This window comes from Columba livia, chromosome 1, assembly GCF_036013475.1.
Source record: "Columba livia isolate bColLiv1 breed racing homer chromosome 1, bColLiv1.pat.W.v2, whole genome shotgun sequence".
NCBI lineage: Eukaryota > Metazoa > Chordata > Aves > Columbiformes > Columbidae > Columba > Columba livia.
The window spans coordinates 96,499,250-96,521,482 of record NC_088602.1 but is presented as its reverse complement, the minus strand read 5'-3'; the positions used below and the strand labels follow the sequence as shown (position 1 = coordinate 96,521,482).

Genomic DNA, 22,233 nt, shown 5'->3' with positions numbered 1-22,233 from the left:
GTGGCCAAAAGCAGCCCCTTGCTGGCTGGGAGAGTTGTTTGCCAGGGCTGCCAATGGGATAAGAAGACCCACAGGAATGCTTGCCTCATTTGCTCTAGTCCATGGCACATAGGCCCGAGGCCTGGAGTTGGTCAGAAGTTTCACAGAAAATGCAGAGTGACTGAGCTAATCACTTTTCTTTCTTCTTTTTCTTTTGGACCAAAGAATAAATTAGTGGAGCCTCGGGTAAACAGCAGCCGAGCAGACAGGGAAGAATTGCTACCTGGGTTTGATGCAGAGGTCTATGCAAGGGGTATAGGCATGCTGTGGAGTGTCCCCTCTGAGGACATTGCCAGAGGGCTCCCACTGCACTGGGCGCCTGTGGCTGGGGTGCCCCTGAGAGAGGTTCCCCTGCAGCTGCTCTTTGAGTAAGGACATTTTTCCCTCTCTCTGCTGACAAAGGCAACATTCTCACTGAGCAGCTGCAGGGTCAAGGTAGCTTCTGGTTAGGGGAAATCTCAAGAAAACAACTTCTTCCATGACCCAGAAACTTTTTTTTTTTCCCAGCCAGCTCCAGTGAGAAAGTGCTTTCTGCAGCTGGAGTGTCAGGCAAGACTCCGCGGGATCCTGACTTAACTCACAGAATCACAGACTGGTTGGGTTTTAAGGGACCTCTGGAGATCATCTAGTCCAACCCACCTGCTAAAGCAGGTACATCTAGAGTAGATGCTACATATCAGCGAGGATCCGGTCTTTGATGTCAAAACAGTGCTGGACAACATGGCCTTATTCATATCCCTTCCCTGCCTTTCTAGGATCTGTGTTCTGCATAATACACTGAAAAACAAGAAGCCTCAACAGAAAAGAAGCTCTTTGACCTGAGGAACTTAACCTGATTGTTGCACAGTAACTGAATATGGTTGTGTTACTGCTAACACACTGAACAAGCAAGGAAATAGATGCTGCCTAGTAGTCTGCCAGGCAATATGGCCAGTGAAGGGTGAACCTCCATGTTTTCAGTCCAGAAATCACTGCCTCACAAGATGATGAGATGTCCCCTCTGGCTGTATTGCAGCACGTGCTACACTGCCCATTCATGGACGCTTCGGCATTTGTACTGTGTTTGTGTTGTGTGTGCAGCACGCACGTGTGCTGTGGGGACAGACCTCACCCCTTTTCGGGTCCTTTCCCAGCAGAGGGAGGAGTTTGACATGATACTTGGCGGAAATATAGTCAGGTCTCAGTGCTGGCGCTGGGCTTCGGTCAGCAGTGAGGACTGACCCGACCATTTAACACACAGTAAATGCATTTCTGAATGGAGAAAATCTCTCTCCAAGACAACACATTTGACCTGTGCAAATATCCAACTTAAAGTAGAAGGAAGGCAGCTGCGTTTCCCTCCTTTAGCTAATTACAAAATGCAGAAGCAAGCGCTGGGGCCCGGGTGTGTTGAGGGGGCTTTGTTTTGCAGGGAGTGCCTGTGCATGGGGTGTCACTGCTGGGTGCAGGGGAGGTGATGGGGGACTGGGGTATGGAGGGGTGCAGGAGGGCAGGTGGGAGGCCTGGAGGTGGGGGACAGGGAGGTGGGCAGTGGAAACCCTCTGCTACAGGGACATGGTAGCAGGAGGATGTGACCCCAGGCCCAAAGCTTGGTGGGGGGCTGGATGGCCCCTCAAAGGGGGCCCTCTCCAGCCTCGTCCTACCAGTCAGTGCCACCACCCACTCCCGCCTTCCCCTTGCCTCACCCCAGGCTGGTCTGTGGCCTTGAGGCTCAATGCCGACCAAATTATGAGCCAGTGGAGAAAGCGAAGGGGTTGTGAGGAGCAGGACAGACAGCAGTACAATGGGGAACTGAGGTGAAGGGGTTCTGAGGCACCGGCTCCCACCGCGATAGGACAAAAGGGACACTCACATTCAACCTTTTTCTCCAGCATTGCCAAGTGATTAGCTACTTCGGTTTTCAGCTCATTGATTTTAAAAACCCTGCAAAGAAAACCCTCATGTATTAATGTTATACGTTTAGTCCCATATCTACCCAAGGTGCAAAGGACCATTTGCTAGAAATGTCTACACTTTTCAGAGGGCTGATCAGTCCAACTGCAGTTGCCATAAGGAAAAATAAAATATTCTATGGAAATGCTAAAATTTGGGATGAAAATACACCCAGGTTTAATTTTCAGAAAAATTAACAACAAATGATTTTGTTATGGCCCTGAGTATGTGCCGTGGCTCTGCAACACTTCATTACCCAGCCTCTCAGCAGTCACTTGTTATTTTACCTCCAGGGAAGCAAAGTTAAATTGATAATGCTTCGCCTAACAGCAGCACCTTGGTGTCTGCACACTCTGAAGCCCTCCTCCTTTAGAGTTACTCTGGCGATTTGCTGAGTTGTGGTGGGATTGACTTGTTTTATTGAAAACAGCTGGAATAAAATAAGCAGCTGTACAGATGTTCAGAAATCCTCTTGGTGGAGAGACATGTTTGGTGATGAAGGGAAAAGTGATACAAATCAGTTGATTTGATTGTTCGATGAAGAAGCATTTCTTTTACTTCCTAAGAGGGCAAGAGTACAACAAGAATATTTGTATTTACTAGTTGATCTCATTTTTAGATCAAAAATAATTGCCAAAATTGCTTTTGGTTTAAACTACTGTATTGTTGTCAGCAGGAAATAACATGTGTACCAAGCCTAAATTTGGCAGGAAGAGTGGGATTTGAAAGAGATCTTAAAAGTTCCTCTGCTTCTTGTGAAAATTTCACTTCAGGCTGATACAAAAAATAGCATTTTAAATTAATAATAATGTTCAGCTTCTTACCTGGAGAACTGCTCAGCAATCTGTCCCAATAAATTCTGGAACAATTCTTCTTTCTCTGGAAAAAAAATAAACAAAAAACAAAACCCAAGAGGAATACATAACATACAATGACAGAGGAAAGAAGACACCCTCAACCCATATGCAAAGTGATGTCCCCAGACTTCCAGCTCTGACGATGAGGCATTTAGCCAAAAAGTCATTCTGATCCTTTGAACAGTGGCAGTGTTTGGGAACGACTCCTCATCTCACCTGTTATCCTCTGCCTGCAGATTATGGTCAAAGTTCCTCAGAAGGTTTTTTGGGGGTGCTGGGTCTCTGAGAAGCAGGAGACCCATTTTGCATTTCATGAGTGGGACATGCAGAATTGCTGTCTGCTTTTGAAAGGTCTGGCTCACAAGGACTGCCCCTACATCATCAGCACCCCATGCCTGAACACCCACAAACAACACAGCAGTGCTTATGAACACAAGTAAACCCTGTTTGCCTTTCAGATTTACACCAGGACATTATTCTGGAGACCAATTTTTTGGTGCAATTTCATAAGAATCCTACTGCCATGCATAAACTTCAGGAAATGTGAGATGTCAAAGTGATTATCCTTGCTAGATGAGGTCTGCCCTTCCCCGTGCATGGTGTGGATGCAGCGGTGCACAAGTTTCCCAACCCCTTTTCCCTTGAGAGCACAATTCAGACAGAGCTGCAGCAGCTGTGCTGGGAGCGCTCATGCCAGCAGCTCCCCACCTCCCACTGCCAACTCCAGTGCTTGGGCACTTCAGCCTGCTTGGGAAAATCAGCCTGGGGAAGCCCCAGCCCCTTCCCGAGAATATCAGAGGATTGCAATCAGTAGCACAGGAAAAGCAAGAGAGTCCTTAAAATAAGACCCTAGATTTCGAGGGAAAGTGTGCTTTAGGAGGGAAGAAGTACAATACCAGTGTTTTCTCATCTTTCAGTCTGCCCACACTGTATTCACACAAGCAGGAGAAGCATAAATCACTTTGCTGAGCTGTGAGCTGCTGTTTCTAGGCTGCTCCCACGTCCCCCCACCAGCCAATTTAAACTGCACTGTGCTGCAGTCATTCTTGTGCCTGTAATGTGGATGTTCTCTTGGTTTCTCATGGTCAAGGAGCAGAAACATTGCATGCTCTCATATACCTGCTGCAGAATACAGAACAGCCATCTATACTCCATGTAGAAATACCCCAATGATATTTCTGAAGCTTCTTCTTGCACTTGCCTGAGGGAGCACGATACCTCACAAGTAGAATCACCCAGGCAAAACACACCAGACAAAAGTACAACCCGGCTTTTATAATATACTTCTAAATAATAGTTCTTATATCTGTTGAAAGGATTTGCAATTGCTCAGGCATAAGAGATATCAAAAATACTTGTCAAGAGCATTCACTTTTCTGGCCAAAACAATTTGGCTGCTACCCCCATGTCTCTAAACTGGAGCAAGCACTCTGAGCGCTGCAAATCTTAGATCTAATTCCCTCTTTTTGTTTGTTTGTTTGTTTGTTTGTTTGTTTGTTTTTTCCCAGCCATCCGACTCCCAGTGGAGTGGCTAGCAGAGAAAATGAACAGATTAATTCTTTTCACAGAGACCCATTTTTCAGTTTTCTCACAAAACCCAAGCGCTGAAACAAAGCAAACGCTGCATCCTATTTAAGACAGGAGGAAAGCTTACCGTCTGCAGCACCTGGGATGGTACCCGAATCCAACAGTGAGAAAAAGCAGAGAAACCCGTGTCCTCTCACTTCAGTGCCGCTCAGCTCTCTGACAGTGGCTGTAGCGTGCCAGAGACTGACAAGTTCCCTATAAACACGGTTCCAGTAAAAAAAGCCCCACAATCTTACTTTCACTCCCTCCCCTTGTCAAAACTCACTCGAAGTACTAGGACATTCTCATCCAGGGAACAGTCAGTTGCAATCTGATGTTTATGGATGTAATAAAAGACTTTCAAAACGAAGATGTATGTTTTTATAACCCTAGGGTGCAGTAAAGATATATGACTAAGAGTGGCAGTTCATCTCATCTTAAAGAGACAAAGATCCATTTCTTTGCCCTGTTCCTTTCCAAGGGGAAGACCTTTGCTAACTTCTGCTTCTGAAGAAAATGAGACATCGTGCCAATGTCATTTAGTCTTGCTTGTCCACTCCTTTGTGAAACAGGAAGGCTAGGTGTCCTTTTACTGTCTTCATTACCCTCTGTCTTCTTTTTTTATACCTTTGGGCAGGGCACATACCCAAGGTGCACGCAGCTACCTTTTCCCTCAGTTGCTTCTTTTGCTCTGCTGCAATTACCTCAGGGAAAAGGAAATCCTACCAGATTGCAGTCTGTGCACCTTACTGAGGGTGGCCAGCTCCCATCTGCAGTAACCCAAAAGCCAACAGCAACCCTCTTCTCAGCTCAACCCCGGCCAGCACCGTGAATGTGCAATGTGTGCAAGTGTGGATGTTCAGCAAGTCAGATTTTTGCACAATACACAGGGTATTTTAGAGCTGACAAATGAAAAGTAGAAAAAAAAAACCAACAACAACCCTCCAGAAGGTGCTGCAACAGCGTAATGCCAGGCAGGGGACAGGCCAGCCCAGACCTTCCCGGACTTCCCATGGCTCATTCCCACCCCTGCTGCTGGCACAGGGACTTTGGCTCCTGGCTGAAGCTCAGCAGGGAGCTTGGCTGGGGCATCGCAGAGCAAGGAACCATTTTGCCCTCCCTCCCTCTCTCTCAGCAGCCCTGTCTCCAGCAGGTCTGCATGGAAAGCAGTCAAGGGGGAATGTGGCAGCAGCACTTTTTCCTGCAGCCCTCGCCGTGGCTGGATCGGAGGGCTGGCAGTGAGCACACACCTTCCCTGCCATACGGCGACATGCTAGGGCAGCTCAGGTTATGTACGCACTGACACAGATGGTTTATAACCACCTCACATGCACCCTCTGCTTCACACCAACCTTGCTTGGCAGCAGCTCCTCCTCTCCCATCTTACCCACCAGGATCATGTCTGGGGAGCCACCTCCATCCTCCCATCCTCCCCAGCTCCTGTCGCCACCCTGCCAGCCTCAACGGGGTGTGAATGGGGAGGGCAGAGGGTCGTGGCAGTGGCTTGGTTTCCCTCATCTTTTCTGCTGTAGCAGAGGTGGGAGTCTGCCTTTCCCTGCCAGCATCAGGCTAGTGAATTCCTGCCACACGGTCTCTTTCTCACGTGTGCCTGTGCCTCTGGCTTGCGTTCCTGTCTGTGTTTCCCTTTCTGCAGTTTGTTTGGATCTGTGCAGTCAGAGGAATTTAGAAAAAAACAAACAGCCAGGTGGACGAAAGTCTCGGAAAGGGGTGTGCTTAAAGCCCAAGTCCACGACCGTGAATCACATCATACTGAGCACTGAATTCACTTGACAGCCCAGGTTAATTTGGGCTGCTGCATCTAAGTCCCTGCTTGTGTGAGTAATCCTGAAGCAGCTGAGCAGTTGCCCCCACCCTGCTGCACGCATTCACGTGGGATGTGTGTAGGGAGCAGCAGGCAGGAGGGTTTTTTTCTCTCACACTCTCTGCCTTTTCCCTCTTGCCTGAGCTGCAAGAGTGAATATGCCTCCAAAAGGCAAAGAAATGCCACAATAAGAAGATTTAGGCTCAGTGACAAGCTTCTGTTGCTTTACCAATAGCAATCTGCACAAGATCTTGTGTATTTAATCATTCAGGGGAAAAAAGCAGTTCCCAGAGACCTCTGGTTCAGCTGTACACACCGTTGGGGAGCTCAGTGGTGGGCAAGGCAGGGCTAGCACCAATCCAGATGTGGGCCTCCTAGCAGGCAGCTACACAGGTTTGGTGGAGCTACCTCTCCTTCTGCAAGCCAGTATCCCTGGGGAGAGACCGTGTGTTTTCCTCCTTGCAAGTATGAGATAACTTGTTAGTTGAAAAGGCAAATAACCGAACGGCAACTAAAGTGGGAGCTGAAGATGCTGCCTACAGCCTCAGCCTGACCAAGCAGCTCTGAGGTTGGCAGGGGTCCCCGGCACTGGGGCTGCTGAGCAAGGAATGGCAGGTGGTGAGCTCTCCCTGTATATTGGCCTCCATCCCCATCAGGCACTGCTCTCTTTGAGTTTCCTTGCCCATTTCCCCAAGGATGAGGGGATGCTGCTGTTGAAGGAACGATCAGAACAAAGTGAGGACAGGGGCACAGAGAGAGCTGGGGCTGAACTTGGCACATCTCATGCTCTCTCAGATCACATCCCTGGTGTGATCTCGAAAGGGTCATTCTTTGGGCTTCGCTGCCCTAATTTTGGAGAGGTAGGAGAACCCCTGTGCGTGTTTCCCCCCATTTAGGACCGTGGTGGGTCAGGCTAACTCGAGCTCCACAACAGCTTTTTTGCACTATCAGAAACGTGACAGACTTCAATTTTATTTCTCAAAAGTGCGCTGCCAGTAGGATTTGTTCATTTAATTGGTATTTCCAGCAATATCACAGACTGCCTGAACCCTACTAATTACAGCTGCAACAAAGCTATTGGTTTGTGAGTTTTGAGCCTGTTCCACCATGAGGACGCAGACCAGAGCCTTTCTGCTGTCAGAAGAGAGAAAGATGCCCATTCTATAGGCTTGGGAGTTTAAACCTCCTGGAGAGAAGGAAGGGTTTTGGACCAGGGATTTGATGGTCTTCTGGGACAGCCACATGCCTTCTGGTCTGGGGCCATAGGATGGTGGACGACACGTGATGCAGTGGCCCCACAGGCTCAGAGCCGGCCAGCTGGGCCCCCCTTTACCTTGCAGCCAGCTGACCCCGCTGTGATACGGCAATCGTTGCTGCATCCAATGGACACTCAGTGGAATAATAATTTTTTTAATTCCAACCCTGTCCCAGGACTATGGCCAGGAAATTAAGAACGGTTTCTTAGCAGGACTCCGGTGGATATCTCCTCTGCTGGACAAAAGCCACGGCTTGTATTTTCCTCCCAAAAGATCGTATTTTCCAGTCCCACCTTTTACAGACTTTGCTCCACTGAGGCAAGCATTAGTCTTTTCCAGATGCCTGGGACACTGCTGAAAAGAGGTGTGTTACCTCCCACTGCTGTGAAAATCAGGGTGACCCCTTTTTGGCATATGTCTGGATGAATTGCTTCAGGAAGCAGAATCACACAGGCAGAGTTGTTTAAGAAGTGAAGACTAGAACAGAGCTGTTTTTTTTTTCTTTTAATGAAGAGGAACAACTTCCCACTCTGTTTATTCTTCCTACTCTCAGCAAAATGTCAGGAATGCTGAAGATTAATGACAACCCATGTGAAAGAGAAACAGATACCAAGGAACATTAGTTCCATCACACTCAGTTCAACTTTCCTCCTCTTTCCATAGCAGACTTACGCTTTGGCAACCTACAGCTAGAATTTTTTTTGCCCTTTTCAGCTTAGATTTTTGGAAATTCTTGTTTTATAAAGTGCAGGGAGGGAAGAGAGACCTTGCTGACACAGTGGGCTGTGTTCTGCACAAAATAGAGCCATATGCTGTCAGCTGGGCTGAAAAATGAGGGCCCTGGGAGAGTGCAAAAAGTCATACATGGTCTTATAAAAATATACAGTTAGTTTCATGTTATGGGGAAAAAAAAAAAAAGGTAGATTTTCTAGAAAGTCCTTCGACCAGCTTTCCAGCTGGTATAGCACAGTGGCATTCTCCGGCAGAGCCCTACTGGCCCCGTTCGCAGGTCTTTCTCCGACTTTGGGCGCATGGCTGCTGGTTACCCATGCCACCTGGTACATGGAGACGCATGCTCCTGTTAAGACCCCACTTTTTCTGATCTGATAATGCAAATAGTCTGCTCCTGGATCAGAAGAGTGATGCCGTTCCAGCAGAGTTTGTTACAATAAGGAAATAGTTTAGGAGACTGTTTCCCTTAGCAGTCACATCCCTCAGCTTTGACTACCGCCTTCTGGCAACAATGGCAATCACTGACATGAGACCAGTTTATGGCTTATAACAAATCTTACTGTGATAAAGTTCTTCCTTGTTTCCTTGCTTCTTTGTTCTTTTTGCTCTCTGTTTGCCTTTGTTCTCTGCACACAGAAGCTCCCCGCTGTTGCTTCTTGGTCCACCCCAACAACCTCCTACGCTGCCTTGCTGTGCCCTTCTCCTACAGATGTTTCTGCTGCAGTGGACATCGCTACCTCAAACAATGGCTTTGGTTCCCTGCACCTCCCTATCTAATAAAAGACAGTGCTGTGAGACACTATGTTTTCTTGTGTAACACAGGAGACTAAATAAGAACAAGAGGTGGGACCTGCAATTAGCATTAGCAAGAAGATGAGGTGGAACCAGCAAAACTGCCTTGCCCTTGTCCCAAGAGCCTCACCCACTCCTGCAAACTACTTTTTCTCAGCCCCAGACTTCCTGGCTCCCTCCTGTCTGTGCACTCTATGTTTGCAAGATAATTTTAATGTTTTGGCCCTTTTCTGTCCTATCTTCTCATTTTACTGCTTCAAAAAGTGTCCCCAGCTGACACCTCCCATCATCCTGCAGCCCCTGTCTTAGCAGCCAGCCTCTCCCTGCACTTCCATGATGTACAGGGCTCTTGCTCAAGCTACCTTGGAGTGAGAGGCAGGAGATACTGCAGTTGCACGGAAGAGAGAGACCGTGAGCCAGACGCTCTAGAGGAATTGCCTCAAGCAAGTGCTCTTCTCCAGTGCCTGAAAGCTGTTGGCCTGAGCATGACACTGGCAGGCAAAGAGAAATGGTAGAAGTGCCACTTCAGTCCTGCCTGTGGACTACAACAGTGTGGTGAGCTGGGGAATGTGTTCCAGATGTGTTATTTCATCCAGGCCTTCTTTAATCTTGTCAGGTGTATTTATGTATTTATTATGCTTGGAGCTACCTTGCCCACAACAGAAATTAGGCTCGTTCTTCAGCTGTTTGAAAATAACATGGGGTTCACTTGTTGTGCTCAGCTTTCCACCAGAGCTTTGCTGAGCAGTGAACGAGTTTAACAAAACACTGCAGGACGGGCTTTCAAACATCATCTGCATTGCCTGAAAAAAACCCACTGCTCCATGTGACACTTTAGCCAGGACACCAGTGGTGCTGAGTCGGACCAGAGTTAAGCACTCTGAAGCCCCCTAAACCCCAGCCATTCCACCCCACTCTCAAATACTTTGAAATCTGAAGAGGTTTTTTAAACTTTTCTCCAGAACACTGTGATCAAACACTTCTTATTCTGCCATAGCTACAACCATGACACTGTCATATTTCTTTCCTGCATCATAGCCATGTAATTTCCATGCACAAATGTTTGCAAATTCAGTGTTAGTAAATTCAGTTGAAAAGGGTCATTTTACCTGAGAGCTGCCCCGTGGCAACAGGTATCACTTTGTATGGAGACCTGGAAGAGTCAGGGAGGGTTGATGTTAGCAAGACTCGGAAAGCAGGTTGTACTTCACATCCATACTCCCTGAGAAGTAGGAAGGTAGCACCTGAATGTATTTTAAGCTCTCTTAAAACCTGTCTGTTTGCATATGCAATGGGCACTTTTTATGAACACACGACCCTTCTATTTACTACTGAACTGAATACAAAGATCCTTCTTGTATTGTACAGTCACGCAATGAACATGGTAAAAATCCCTCCTCTTTGGTAAGCCTTGGTAGCCTGTGGACTAAGATGGTGAGGAAATTTTGTAAGTCAGAAGGGAGCTCCTGTGGTGGGGAACATCTTTTTGCTCTGTGTTCATGCACCGTCCTGTGCAGTAGAACTCTCCCAGCTGTTGGGGCTGTGACACACAGTGTCAGTGAGAGTAATGCCAGTGATAAGTAATGATGAAATATGCAATAGTGGAAGGAGTAACTGCGAGCAGTCAGGGTGAAACTAAAAGTGCCAGGCTGAACAAGCAACAAGAAGCCAAGGAGAAGAAGAGAAAGGGACTTGGAGGTGGGAAGGGCCAAAGCCAGCATGGAAGAGGCCTAACCTCATCAAAGACTTTGACTTTGCTTTGCAAGTAATGTCATGATTGTGTCCTAACAGAGTGGGGGAACAAAGGATCTGGGAGACTTAACAGCAAACAGGATGGAATGGGAACAGATGTTCTACACTAAATACTTAAAAATGGTATTTTTCCCTTGGACAATTACTCCTACTATAATGACAACTAAAAAGCTTCAAAACCAGCAGGCATTAGAGTTATAAGCCAGCATGTAATTCTTACTGTCATCTCCCTCCAGGGAGCTGCTCAGTCCCCACTACACACAAAAGGCATCTACAGGCAACTACCCCCACTTCCCTTGGGCTTGATCCCATTTTTGAAGAGCCAGTTGCAGCAAGGCTTACCTCTCTGAGTTTGCAGGCATGGTTGGATCAATGGATACCATGCAATTGTCTGCTGTCAAAAGCGAGATGGTTGTGTTCCTGAAAAGCATGTTTGAAAGAGGTTTATTAGACCTAGAAATGCTGGCTGAAATCAGGCGCTGCTGCATATGGTGCATAGGCAACTTCTCTCCTGCAGTGCACCTGGCCTGGCTTGGCACTGTCTTGGACCCTCTCTACCTTGGTTCAGAAAGGGTAAAAGCACAGGATGGGAGTAGCCTTGATGTTTCACCCGTATCAGTTACCAGACAGGTTTCCAGAAAAATGTTAAGTGTGATCATCCTTACCTCAGAGCAGATTTTTCTCACTGCTAACTCATGTATTCTGATGACTCATCAACTAATAGTTTCTATTAAAAAGCTATGTTTTGTGAAACATTGACTTGGCTATGTATTGACTCACACTATACAAATGGCTACCGGTGCTCTGAATGTCTTGGAATTGTCTAGTCACTCTTTTAGCAAAACAAAAACAAAACAAATATCTTGCTGAATATGGGACCTTTTTTAAAAATATTGTGCTAGGTGTGATCTCATAGACTCAGATGTAAGCCTTGGAGGTTTACTATGGCTCCAGGAGCCAGAAATGAAAGTGGTTGAAATCAACATTCTTTAAAAGTCTTCTGTTGAAAATGAAATTACAAATATGCAGTGAACACTCTGTTCATGAATGACTAAAACTGCTAAACAAAGTTTCCGGGTGATGGAGTGGAAGTATTTGATATCATGGGCAAATGAGAGTTATAAAGCTCTCTAATGGAAAACGGGAGGAAATAGCCAGGATAAACAGTAAACATCATTAATTCTGTCCAGCAGTTCATACAAATTCTGAGTCAATACAGATAATTTTATTTTTCAGCCCCCGGAGCTGGAGTCAAGCAATGACCCACAATTGAATGATTGGCTTGGGTTTTATTTCTGTGCTTTTCCTGTATTGTAAACCTGTATGTACAAAGGTAAGTACTATGGCTTATTGCACTCTGCTGTGCATCTGGCCTGCACTGCTCAAGGTCCCTATGCAGATGGCAGATGTCCCCTTCTAGATGTGACTAAGGGGCTTCCTGCTCTGGGGAGGTGGTACAGAAGCGTATGGGTGCTACACCAAGCCACCCTCCACCATGCACCAGCCTCTCCCACCCCAGCATACACATACACCTGATCCTGGATCTCTCTCAACACAGATATTTAAGTTGGATCTCTCTCAACACAGAGGTTTAAGTTGGATGCTGCTCTCTGGGTTGAAGGTAAGAGAAACAAACACGACAAGCAATTACAGCAGGAGAGATGCCTGGACTTTGCAGGACAACATAAATTAGGAAACACTTGGCCTGGGCAGTGGATTTGGGGATATTTGTGTTCTATGAAATGGTTCTGCTGGAGTACTTTATGTTTGACCATCCCGTACCCAGGATTAAGTTGTACTGTATGTAAACAGAATGTTTATCACCTAGTGGCAATGATTCTCATTGTTCCCATTTTTTTTTTCCTAAAAAACAGGTTCTAAACATATGGTTACATTTCAGTCTGTATGGGCAAAATGTAGTGCTGAGGTACAACTGGTAGGTGCACACAACCTGTGTTCACTCAGGGCTGGGCTTCTACACTTAGTTATATTTTTAGACTATATCTCTTCCATTCTACTCTATTCCACTCTGTTCCTCAGGCACAGCAGGCACTGAAGTGGCTCAATGCCTGTCAGAGCTTTATCCACTTTTCCAGATGGTGCTCTCTGGATTGCCCCAATTCCTTCTTCCAGCAGACTGGAACAAGAGAAAAGCCTGAATGACATATAAAGGAATCACTTGGGACCTGTCTTTAAGTCGTCCCCAGAAGTAGAGGAATGAAAGTGAACAGAATGTCACAAACGAAAAGAGAAACTTACCTTGGTAACCCTGTTGCAATGCAGAAGAGGTCCATGATATCTTTGGAGTTGCAATATTTACTGAAGATCACCTTCCAAATTGAACATCAGCAGGGAAAAAAAAAAAGCAGAAAACAAAAAAGAGAAAGAACAATTAGTTCGCAGTGAGATATGAACACTATTCAGGTGTGAACTGGGCTGATTTTAAGGCTCATCCTGCCACTTCAGTTATCTGATTTGACTTGTGAGCTGGAATATTTCTCTATTCCTATTTAATACCTGTGCTTTTTTTGATAAAGTAAGCAAGCCCTGGAGACCCGGTTGCGCTGTTCAGAAGTAGAGCAATAATGTATGTGAACCGAGAGCAAAAGGTATCTCATAATGTAATATTGCTGCAGCATGATAACAACTGCAAAATTAAGGGTGTAAGAGCCCAGAATTAGGAAGAAAACATTCCAGATTTGCAGAAGCCCTTGGATGGTATAAAAGGGCACTGCATTTTGGACTACACCAGCTTAGGGCAACTTTCAAGAGAAGAGAAGGTTTATTCCCCCCAGGTTGTGCCAAATTTCCTGACAACTATCAGGTTGTGTCATTCCTGCTGTTAGGTCAGAGCTTGGACCTTCAATTACAAGATTTGCCACTGTTACCTTCCCACACCCCCAAACAGCTCTTCATCGCCTTGCCCTTCCACACACACCAGGCAGACCCTGTGTGCAGAAGACTGTTGGAGCGGTGGGTCTGGGAACACAGCATCCCCTTGATCCCCTTGTGATACAGCCTTTGATAACACGATCCCATGCCACAATTTTCCCCAAGACTCCTGCATCCATCAGGATACATGGGTGATGGTGCTCCCTGGTTGAGAAGCTCTTCTGCAGCTGGGGCAGGGGGATAGAAAGCCTCTCTTTGTGCCTTTGATTGACTGCAGTGGAGGCTTTGAATCTGCTGTGGAAATAAAATGCCTCATTGCAGTCAGGTTTGGCTTGTCTTCTCAAACATGCACAACAGCGAATGGCAGGGCTGATTTGTCCTGGGTTGCTGGTGTTAACTGCGTGGTTGCAGGCTGTGAGGGCCAGTGGTGGTGTGGAGCAGGGCAGCTTCCCTGGCCAGGGCTGGAAATCAGGTTTCTCACACCCCTGAAGCAGTAGCAGCAACTGGGCTTGGGATGCAGCAACTCAGAGGAACTTGTGGAGACCTAATGGCAAAACTCAGGAGGAGTGAGAAAGTGATCCTTTGCAGATGAGGTCTGAGGCACAGGGAGATCAAGGTCAAAAGTCTCCTCTCCTTGCAGGTGCCTCACCAGAAATGTTATTTTCCGACCCCCGTGGCCACGCGTAACATCCCATATTCTCAGGCGCAGTTCCCATTGCCATCCACCACAGGGGATGTGCATGCCCACAGATTATCTTGGAGGCTGGTGACCCAGAAAACGAGGAACATGTCACCTGGGATGGCCTTTCAATGGTTTGTTTTTGCTGCCTTGCCTCATGCTGCCGGGAGGATGCAGAGGCTGAGGGCAATAGGGGCTGCTACCACCCTCCCTGGGTCTGATCAGTTAAACAGGTCCCATATGTCCTGCAAGGTGAGGACCACAATGGAAAAAATAGCATGTCATCATCTAATTAAACTTTTCTGAAAGGCGTAAGTGCCAGGAGTTAATTAAGCCTGCAGCCTCACTCCAGCAGTCTTGGCCTCTGAGTGCTTTAATTCCTAAATCGTAATAGTGTTGCAGTAACATGGTTCCCATGTGCCTTTTCTAAGGTGCCTTTCAGACACCAAGGGAAATCTCTTACCTGGAGATGTCGGTGCTGTCGACCCAAATCTCTGCTGCTAGCAATGGCAAGGCCATGGGAGGGCCTGCAGGATGCTCTGCCAGCAAGGAGCTGCTGATGCCTGCTAACAGCTTGGGACATCACCAGCCTGGTGTATTGGGAGAGTCAGGGCAACGCTGCAAGATCTGGCCAGCCTGGTTAAGTCCTGTTGTGCCTGGGATGCAACGCACTAACACTCAAGCTGATGCTGAAGGAAGGTGAAGGGTTTGGAGGGGAAGCTCTATGAGGAGTGGCTAAAGTCACTGGGTTTGTTCAGCCTGGAGAAAAGGAGACTGAGGGGAGACCTCATGGGGCTACAGCTTCCTCACAAGGGGAGGAGGAGGCGCAGGCACTGATCTCTTCTGTCTGGTGACCAGTGACAGAACCTGAGGGGATGTCAGGAATATGTGCCAGGGGAGGTTCAGGTTGGACATTAGGAAAAGGTTCTTCCCCCAGAGGGTGGTGGAGCACTGGAACAGGCTCCCCAGGGAGGTGTCACAGCCCCAAGCCTGACAGTGTTCAAGAAGAGACTGGACAAGCCCTCAGACACATGGTGTGAACTGTGGGGTTGTCCTGTGCAGGGACAGGAGTTGGACTCGATGATTCTGTGGGTCCCTTCCAACTCAGGACATTCTGTGATTCTATGATTCTAAGGCATCAGACCTCAGTTTTCACTGTTGGTGGTGAGCCTTCTTACTCTTGAGTGGAGTGTCAGGGATTTTGTGGTAGAGAACGATATTGGTCACCTCAAAGAGGTGACTGTGACTGATACGTGCGTGCACACCCGCCTTCCCTGTTTGCTAACCCAGATGAGATTATATTAGGCAATATTTTTATTTATAGAACATCAAAGCACTTAATTACTGAAGTAGTTAGTAATTGCCTACCAGGCAAATGGGTGGGATTAATGCCTGTTTGTGTTTTAAAGACCTATTTTGCCCAGTGATTGACCCTTGGTTATTAAAATACAGCAGCAATCAAAGCAATAAAACATAGCCAGTCAAGTTCAGTTAGGACTGAAACCCTGCTACTAGCAAAAACACAGCGTCCTACTGGTGTGATTGCTGTGAAAATCAGCTGATAGAGTATTCGAGGGTGCAGCAACCAGTACATGCAGTAACTGAGCAGCTCGTGTTAATTGCAGCTGAACAGACACTAAAGGCTTGTGATATGGCAGGAGTGCTATTTCAGGTACTCAGGTTTCTTATTCTGGAAATAAATTTTTATTGACTAGGACAGATAAGAGAGGAAAAGATGGAAAAATAAATAAATAAATTTTAAAACATAAAAGGTAAGAAAGTTGTCCTGACTCATAGAAAGCAGCAGAAGCTTTCAGTGCATTGAAGATAAATGTTAATGCTTCCTTTTTTTACCTCCACATAATAGTGAAAGTGTGGGAAGCAAAACAAAGACTGTAGATACTAGATCATGAGCTGTCTCCATGCATGCTTTTTAGCTTTCCATACTTGGCATTTTTACCTAAGTTTGCTAAAAGTGGATTTGTGAATCACCCACCGCACTTTGATACTCATCTCAGGATGGTTGTCCTCAGCTGTTTGCATTTTTTTTCTTTTAAATCAAAGAGCGTATGCTACTAAAGCTTTCTTCTATTGCAGCCTACTGAGCTTTTCTGACCAAATTCCTTCTGTTCTAGAACAAAGCGGGCAGCCTCAGACATTTCCCAACAATATGCAATTGTTCCTGTTATTGCCTGCAGGTTTATGTTCCCAATTAGGTCGATGTCAGCTGTACTGATGGAATATGATTGGAATGTATTTTGTAGAGATGGGAGAACAGTACTGTGTACTATTGATGGGTCCAGCACAGTATGGGCATCTTATTTGCCTGAAGTCCACTATCACTGCAGGGACATTAGCAACATGAGGGCAAATATAGTGACGCTGGTCTTGCAGCTGCACTTCAGCCACTGGGGACACAGGGTTTCTCCCATGACCAGGAAGACCGTTGACCTACGGCTTTGTTGACAGGTAGCCCTGTTGACACTAGCTGCAGAAGTGAGCATCTTACCCAGTTCTGTGAATATGTCCTTGCTTGGACAGACGGCCTGAAACCATTGCTGTTTAGCCTGGGTCTCCATGATGATACTTTTCTGGCAATGCTTGTGGATCTGATCCAGACTCACAGTCAGCACGGAGGGACTTCACCTCCCTTCAGACCTGTCTCATCTGTCTCTGACCCACAGTCATCCTCTTGCTTACGTCTCTCTTTCTACACCTAGGTGGCCAGCCACTGCTACGGCATGTCTCACAGCACCTTACTCCCTGCATTAATGCCTGGTGCTAGAAGAATCACTGCTTAGGACAGGACTGTGACCAAGCTATGGAGCCTAACAGAGGCCAAGGAGAGGAGACCACAGTTTCTACAGCCTACCAGTGTCATTTCTGAAAGCAAAGGCAGAGCCAAAATCATGTGTAAGCAGAGTCAAAGTAATGATAACACTGCATGGGAAAGGGAAACAGAGGCCTCTCCCTCAGCCTGCAGATTGGTGACTAAATGCGATGAAGAAAATCAGCTACATATAAACCCTGTTAATTGCATTTCCCTTGGATTTGTGCCAGGAGGAAAAGAATGTATTCCTCAAAACTGATCTGCAAACAATTCCTTTCCCCTGTTAGAGTGTTAACATTATTTCATAGAACTGTCCTTGTTACTGTTAGTAAAACTTCTACCATGTGTAGAAAAAAGTGACAGGAAAACTAATCTTCTCTGAACACTCAGTTTGATTGTTTTGGTGGGTCTCCATCAAGACCAAGAAGCAGTCTTTTGGTTTAAGTGGGGAATGGTCTCTGTCTGCCTTGAAAAGTAACAAGAAGCAAAGATGGGAAAAGCAGAATGAGTTATAACTGAGGCTTCTTCAAATGGAAATTAAATTTTGATGTAGCATACAGTGAGTGCAAAGTAGGACAGTGGGACTCCATGGGGATGCCTGGTTCCTGGTTCCAGAGCTCATTTCTGTGGGACTGGTTTCTTTCCTGGATACAGTTCTGCATTTTTTGAAACATCTTCCTCTGAAATAAGGGGCCATTGTCTCTTAATCCATAGTATCCACCTCTGGTTGAGGACAAGGATTTAAAAACACCTCTCAGAAAGAGCAGAGATTAAGAGCCCTGTCACTCTGGCTGGCTCTCCTACTCGGTGGAGCAGTTCAATATTAAGGACTGTGATGGAGATATTACTAGGGGTCCATTGTGCACATACTCTGTAACCTACCTATTTACAACTAATCACATTATATTTTGCTTTCAGATAGGATGGGTAAAAACACAGTTTACAAATCCAATTTCTGTTCTATATTTGATCCTCAGAACAGCTAATCCTCTCTGTAAACTGCAAACCCTGTCCCAGATGTTATCCTGTTCTGATCTGCTGTTGGTAATTGGGTTTTCTTCCCAGAATTTGAATTGTCTCTTTGTTTTTTTTTTTTTTCTCTTCCTCTACTAAAATTCCTAAATAAATAATGCAGAAATATTTTCAAAGCCAGTGTACCCTTAGTTTCCAGTCCTACTTCCTTTTGCTCAGCTCAACCTGCTGTGTTCCAGATTTTTAGCATGTGGTGATGTTTCTCATTCAGCTCAGTGAGCAATGTTTGGAGTCAGGGCTGAAAGTGTCAAGTTGAAACAATCTAAAATGATAATCATTCGCTAATGAGATCAGAAGAGGGTGTGTTAGAAAACAGTCTGGTAAAACTCAGTTATGTATCTTGCGTGGACGGTGAAAAGTGTTGCTGCTTCTGTAACAGCAGCTTTTACAGAGGATTTCTGAATTGCTAAGGCAGAACGCTGATATGAAATTTTTCATTGTGATTTCCCCTGTCCCTCCAGTGGTCTTTGTTATCTATATCCAAAGTAAACAGGATCCAGAACTTTTAGATACCACTCTGTAGAAATCACTGAAAGAAATTAATATTTCTAAACATGTAAGCAAATAGGTCTTCCTCAAAAAATAACAATAAATTACACATCAGTCATAGTTTCCAATATCCAACAGAAGCCTTACCTGAAGTCCCATATCTAAACATCTTCCAAGTTTCTTGTTCTTTGAATTCAGACACAAGCATAGCTTGAGCTCAACTATATCCAAACTACCTGTCTGTTTTTCATTTCTTGCACTAATTAACAGTCGATATTTGGAAAACCACTCAGTTTATCTGAGCTTCAAATGTTAGGTAGTATTAAAAATAATATGCCATCTGTTTGATGCAGTAGGAGGTCCTCTAAGAGAAGAACAGAAAATAAGTGTATGTGTGCTTGTGTGGGGAAGAAAACATGAGAGACCTCAGCTGAGAGTCTGAGCAAAAATGGAAGCACCTCCGAGACCTTCAAATGCCGTTCCTGTCAGAGGGTGAGGAGCGTGGTAGATGTTTTACTTTCACCAGCCGGAGCTCCGCAGCCCTGCTGATTCACACACACCTTTGGGCAGTGATGCAGCTTGGCAACGTTCATGTCAACATGACACTTCAGTGAAATCTACGGGTGGAATTTGTCTGATGTAACTTTAGCCATCTACAGGTTTGGCATCTCATGGATGTTGCTCTGCTAGACTCTCTCTCTTGCCAGCAGAGAAAGAGGACAACTTCCAAAGGGCAAATCAGCCCACATGTCTCCAAAACACAGTTTAACATGGGATGAATCATCCTCTGGAGATACCATCCGCCTCCCCAGCAAATACGGGGGAGCCTGTATGACTAGCTTGGAGCAGTCATCACTAACTTTTAGGTGGCTATGGTTAACAGTTAAGTGGGGTAAATCCTGTTAACTTCCTAATTATATACTTTACCTTAAAATGAGATACAGGAGCAACCAGACAGAGCTGATGTATCAGGATCCTGAGGCACGCAGCAATATGGTAAGTTGCAATTCTCATCCTTATAACATCCCTGAACAGAGCGCTATAGGAAAAGAGAATTTTTTCTCTTTTCAGAAAAGAGAAACTGTCTATGGTACACTGATACGTGTGACCCTCGGGGCAACCTTGGATGTCCATTGAGAGGGACAGCATGACAGGGGTTGGCTCGGTCACTATGAGCAAGGAAGGATCTCATTACTTTTTAAAGTCACTGGGGCTTGTAGGGGAAGCCAGGTTACATTGAAGAGAGCCTTGTGCAACCTCCTGACTACACTAAGGGACATATTGCTACTACTCGGTCTTTCAGCGTTAGTGATTAATGGCAGAATGTAATCAGGAACCAACACGGCCGCTTCTGAGAGGCTGAGCTAAAAGTTTCTTATTTTCTGCAGCACACATAAAAGTATTTCAGCTTTTGACAAATAACAGAAATGTCTATGCCCTGGCTTTACTTACTTAAAACAGAAACGGCACACAGTTGCTGCTAGTGTAGTGCTAAGTACAATTAGCCCTGTAGCACATTAATGCGTTAAGCTTAAAATGTTTCATAAATGAGATAATAAGGATGCTTTAGCACTAAATGTCCTCACCACATGTGAGTGAAGCCAGGCTGCTTCTTTCAAAACTACTCACAAAATTAATGTTTGACATTACAACACAGTTGATAGTATATTAATAGGACTGTCAGAAGGGTGATGTTAATTAACGGAGTAAAGAAAAACAGGTATGGTGGGAGGCAAATGAAAGGCCAATTTGCAGCTGTAGAAGTAAATTCACTAGAAATGTGACAGAAACAAAATAGTTTTGCCTTGTTTGTATTAAAGCCAGAGGAGTCTGTATGTGAGTAGCATAAGTCACCGCAGTTGACTTGTCTGAATCCATGAGTAAAGCCAGTAGCAGAGTGTTAGACCTACGCTTTGTCTTGGCTAACGTGAGCATAAACTGTTAATAACTATGACAGACTGCATATGACTTCAGGAACACAAACAGCAGTAAACAAGCTGTTTTGAGTGGTGGGTACAGAATAATTATGGAGCTATGCTGGAATTACCGAGCTGTGCTAGAATTATGGTTTGGCTTCCTAAATGCTCTGAGGAGCCCTCCCTGGGGAGGAAAAAGAAGGTGGAGTAATAATGAGAAAGGCCTCAATGGTGACATTTTCTCTCACTTTTTTAAAAGCCTGTTTTTTAAGACATTTTTACTCTATAAAATGTTTATGTGCTGTAATGTGGTGGAGTGTTAGGAACCTGCTCTTCATTTCTTGCTGCTTTACAACAAGACCATCCAGCAGCCACCAAAAATCACTGGGGCCAGCTAAAATCAGAAAGCCAAGGTGAGCCAAGACCCCTGGCCAGACTCAGACTGTGCTACCCTGCACCTTCCCTCACACACAGAGCTTTGCCAGCACTAAGAAAATGGCCTTGATCCCACAAAAACAAACTCATGCCTCACCATGCTAAAGAGGGTTTGGCATCACTTTGTCTGTGTGCGGAAGGAACCTACAAACACCAGCCAGGCAGAGCAGCTCCTGGAGGTGTCCATGTCCTGACTGCCTGTGAACCCCCTGCCTGTGCACCCCTCTGATGGCTGGCAGACGAAAGGGTATTGCCCCAAACACCTGGGAACTGGGTCCATGGGCACCGCAGAGCGTGCTCGTCTGGCTGTGCCGAGAGACTCACTGGGATGCAAAAATATTTAATCGCCTTGAACTCATCATCACGCCGTTACTTTTCTGCTGTGTTTTGGTTTTAATCTGAATCTAGTTTGGCATGTTAAAAATAGCACTGCAAGCTTTGGAAAAATCTGTTGGGTTTGTTGGAGTCTAGGCATCTATACTGCAGTTGCTCTTGCTTTAATTAAAAATAAAAGCTTGCATGACGGAAGCGATTCCTATGTGCTGATGTTTCAGTGCAATAACCACAGCACCAAAATGCGGTCTTAGTTTTGTCCTGTTCATTGTGGACCTCAGGCCAAAGGAACGATGGGCGTGGATGGACCCATGTCCTACTCCACAGGCCAGTACAGTAGACACCCAGAAAGGTTGAACTCAATGCATTTGTTTGAGAAAAAAAAAAAAAGAAAAAAAGAAAAAAAAGAAAAAAAAAAGATAATTTCTCTGTTTGGCATCCAGAATGACTCACTCAACCAGAAAAATGGCTCCAAAATTCTTTACTTGCTTTTTGAAGATGAAGAAAATACCACCCTAAGAGATTTCCTTGAATCCTTGACAAAGGCGGCAGTCTTTTCTTTTTTTCCAGTTAGCTCAGGCTCTGTACCCCTCTAATTTTCCATCCTTGTTACAAATGTGATGCTGATTAAGACACTGGAAACAGAAACCCTCTTGAATTAAACATTTTTGTCAAAGGAACTTCTTACAACTCAGTAAGCAAAGACCTGTGACATTTGAAAACAAGAGCCATGAAGCATCCATCTGGGAATATGGTCACTGGCTGGTTTGGCTCTGCTACCATTTGAATCTTGAAGGTCAGAAGAAAATGTTCCCCCGTAGTTTCTCCATGGAAAAAATTTGGGCATGGGCTAGGGAATATTTTCTTCTGGTGGATTTT

The 22,233-nt window shown here is 45.6% G+C and overlaps 1 protein-coding gene across 6 annotated transcripts in view; it reads right to left on the bottom strand.

The window, feature by feature from the left end:
- The window catches only part of PDE9A (phosphodiesterase 9A), a 50,898-nt gene that overhangs the window by 23,748 nt on the left and 4,917 nt on the right, over positions 1-22,233 (bottom strand). For 2 of the 6 annotated variants that reach the window (XM_005501634.3, XM_021286489.2), the window contains exons 2-6: positions 13,008-13,078; positions 11,091-11,168; positions 10,106-10,149; positions 2,796-2,850; positions 1,892-1,962 (exon numbers count right to left, since the gene is read on the bottom strand). In XM_005501634.3, coding sequence (XP_005501691.1) covers positions 1,892-1,962; positions 2,796-2,850; positions 10,106-10,149; positions 11,091-11,168; positions 13,008-13,078 — 319 coding nt within the window. Of the gene's footprint in view, positions 1-1,891; positions 1,963-2,795; positions 2,851-4,482; positions 4,741-10,105; positions 10,150-11,090; positions 11,169-13,007; positions 13,079-14,782; positions 19,331-22,233 lie in introns of those variants that run through there. The other 4 variants (XM_065068917.1, XM_021286492.2, XM_065068937.1 and 1 more) reach the window with 4 other exon arrangements.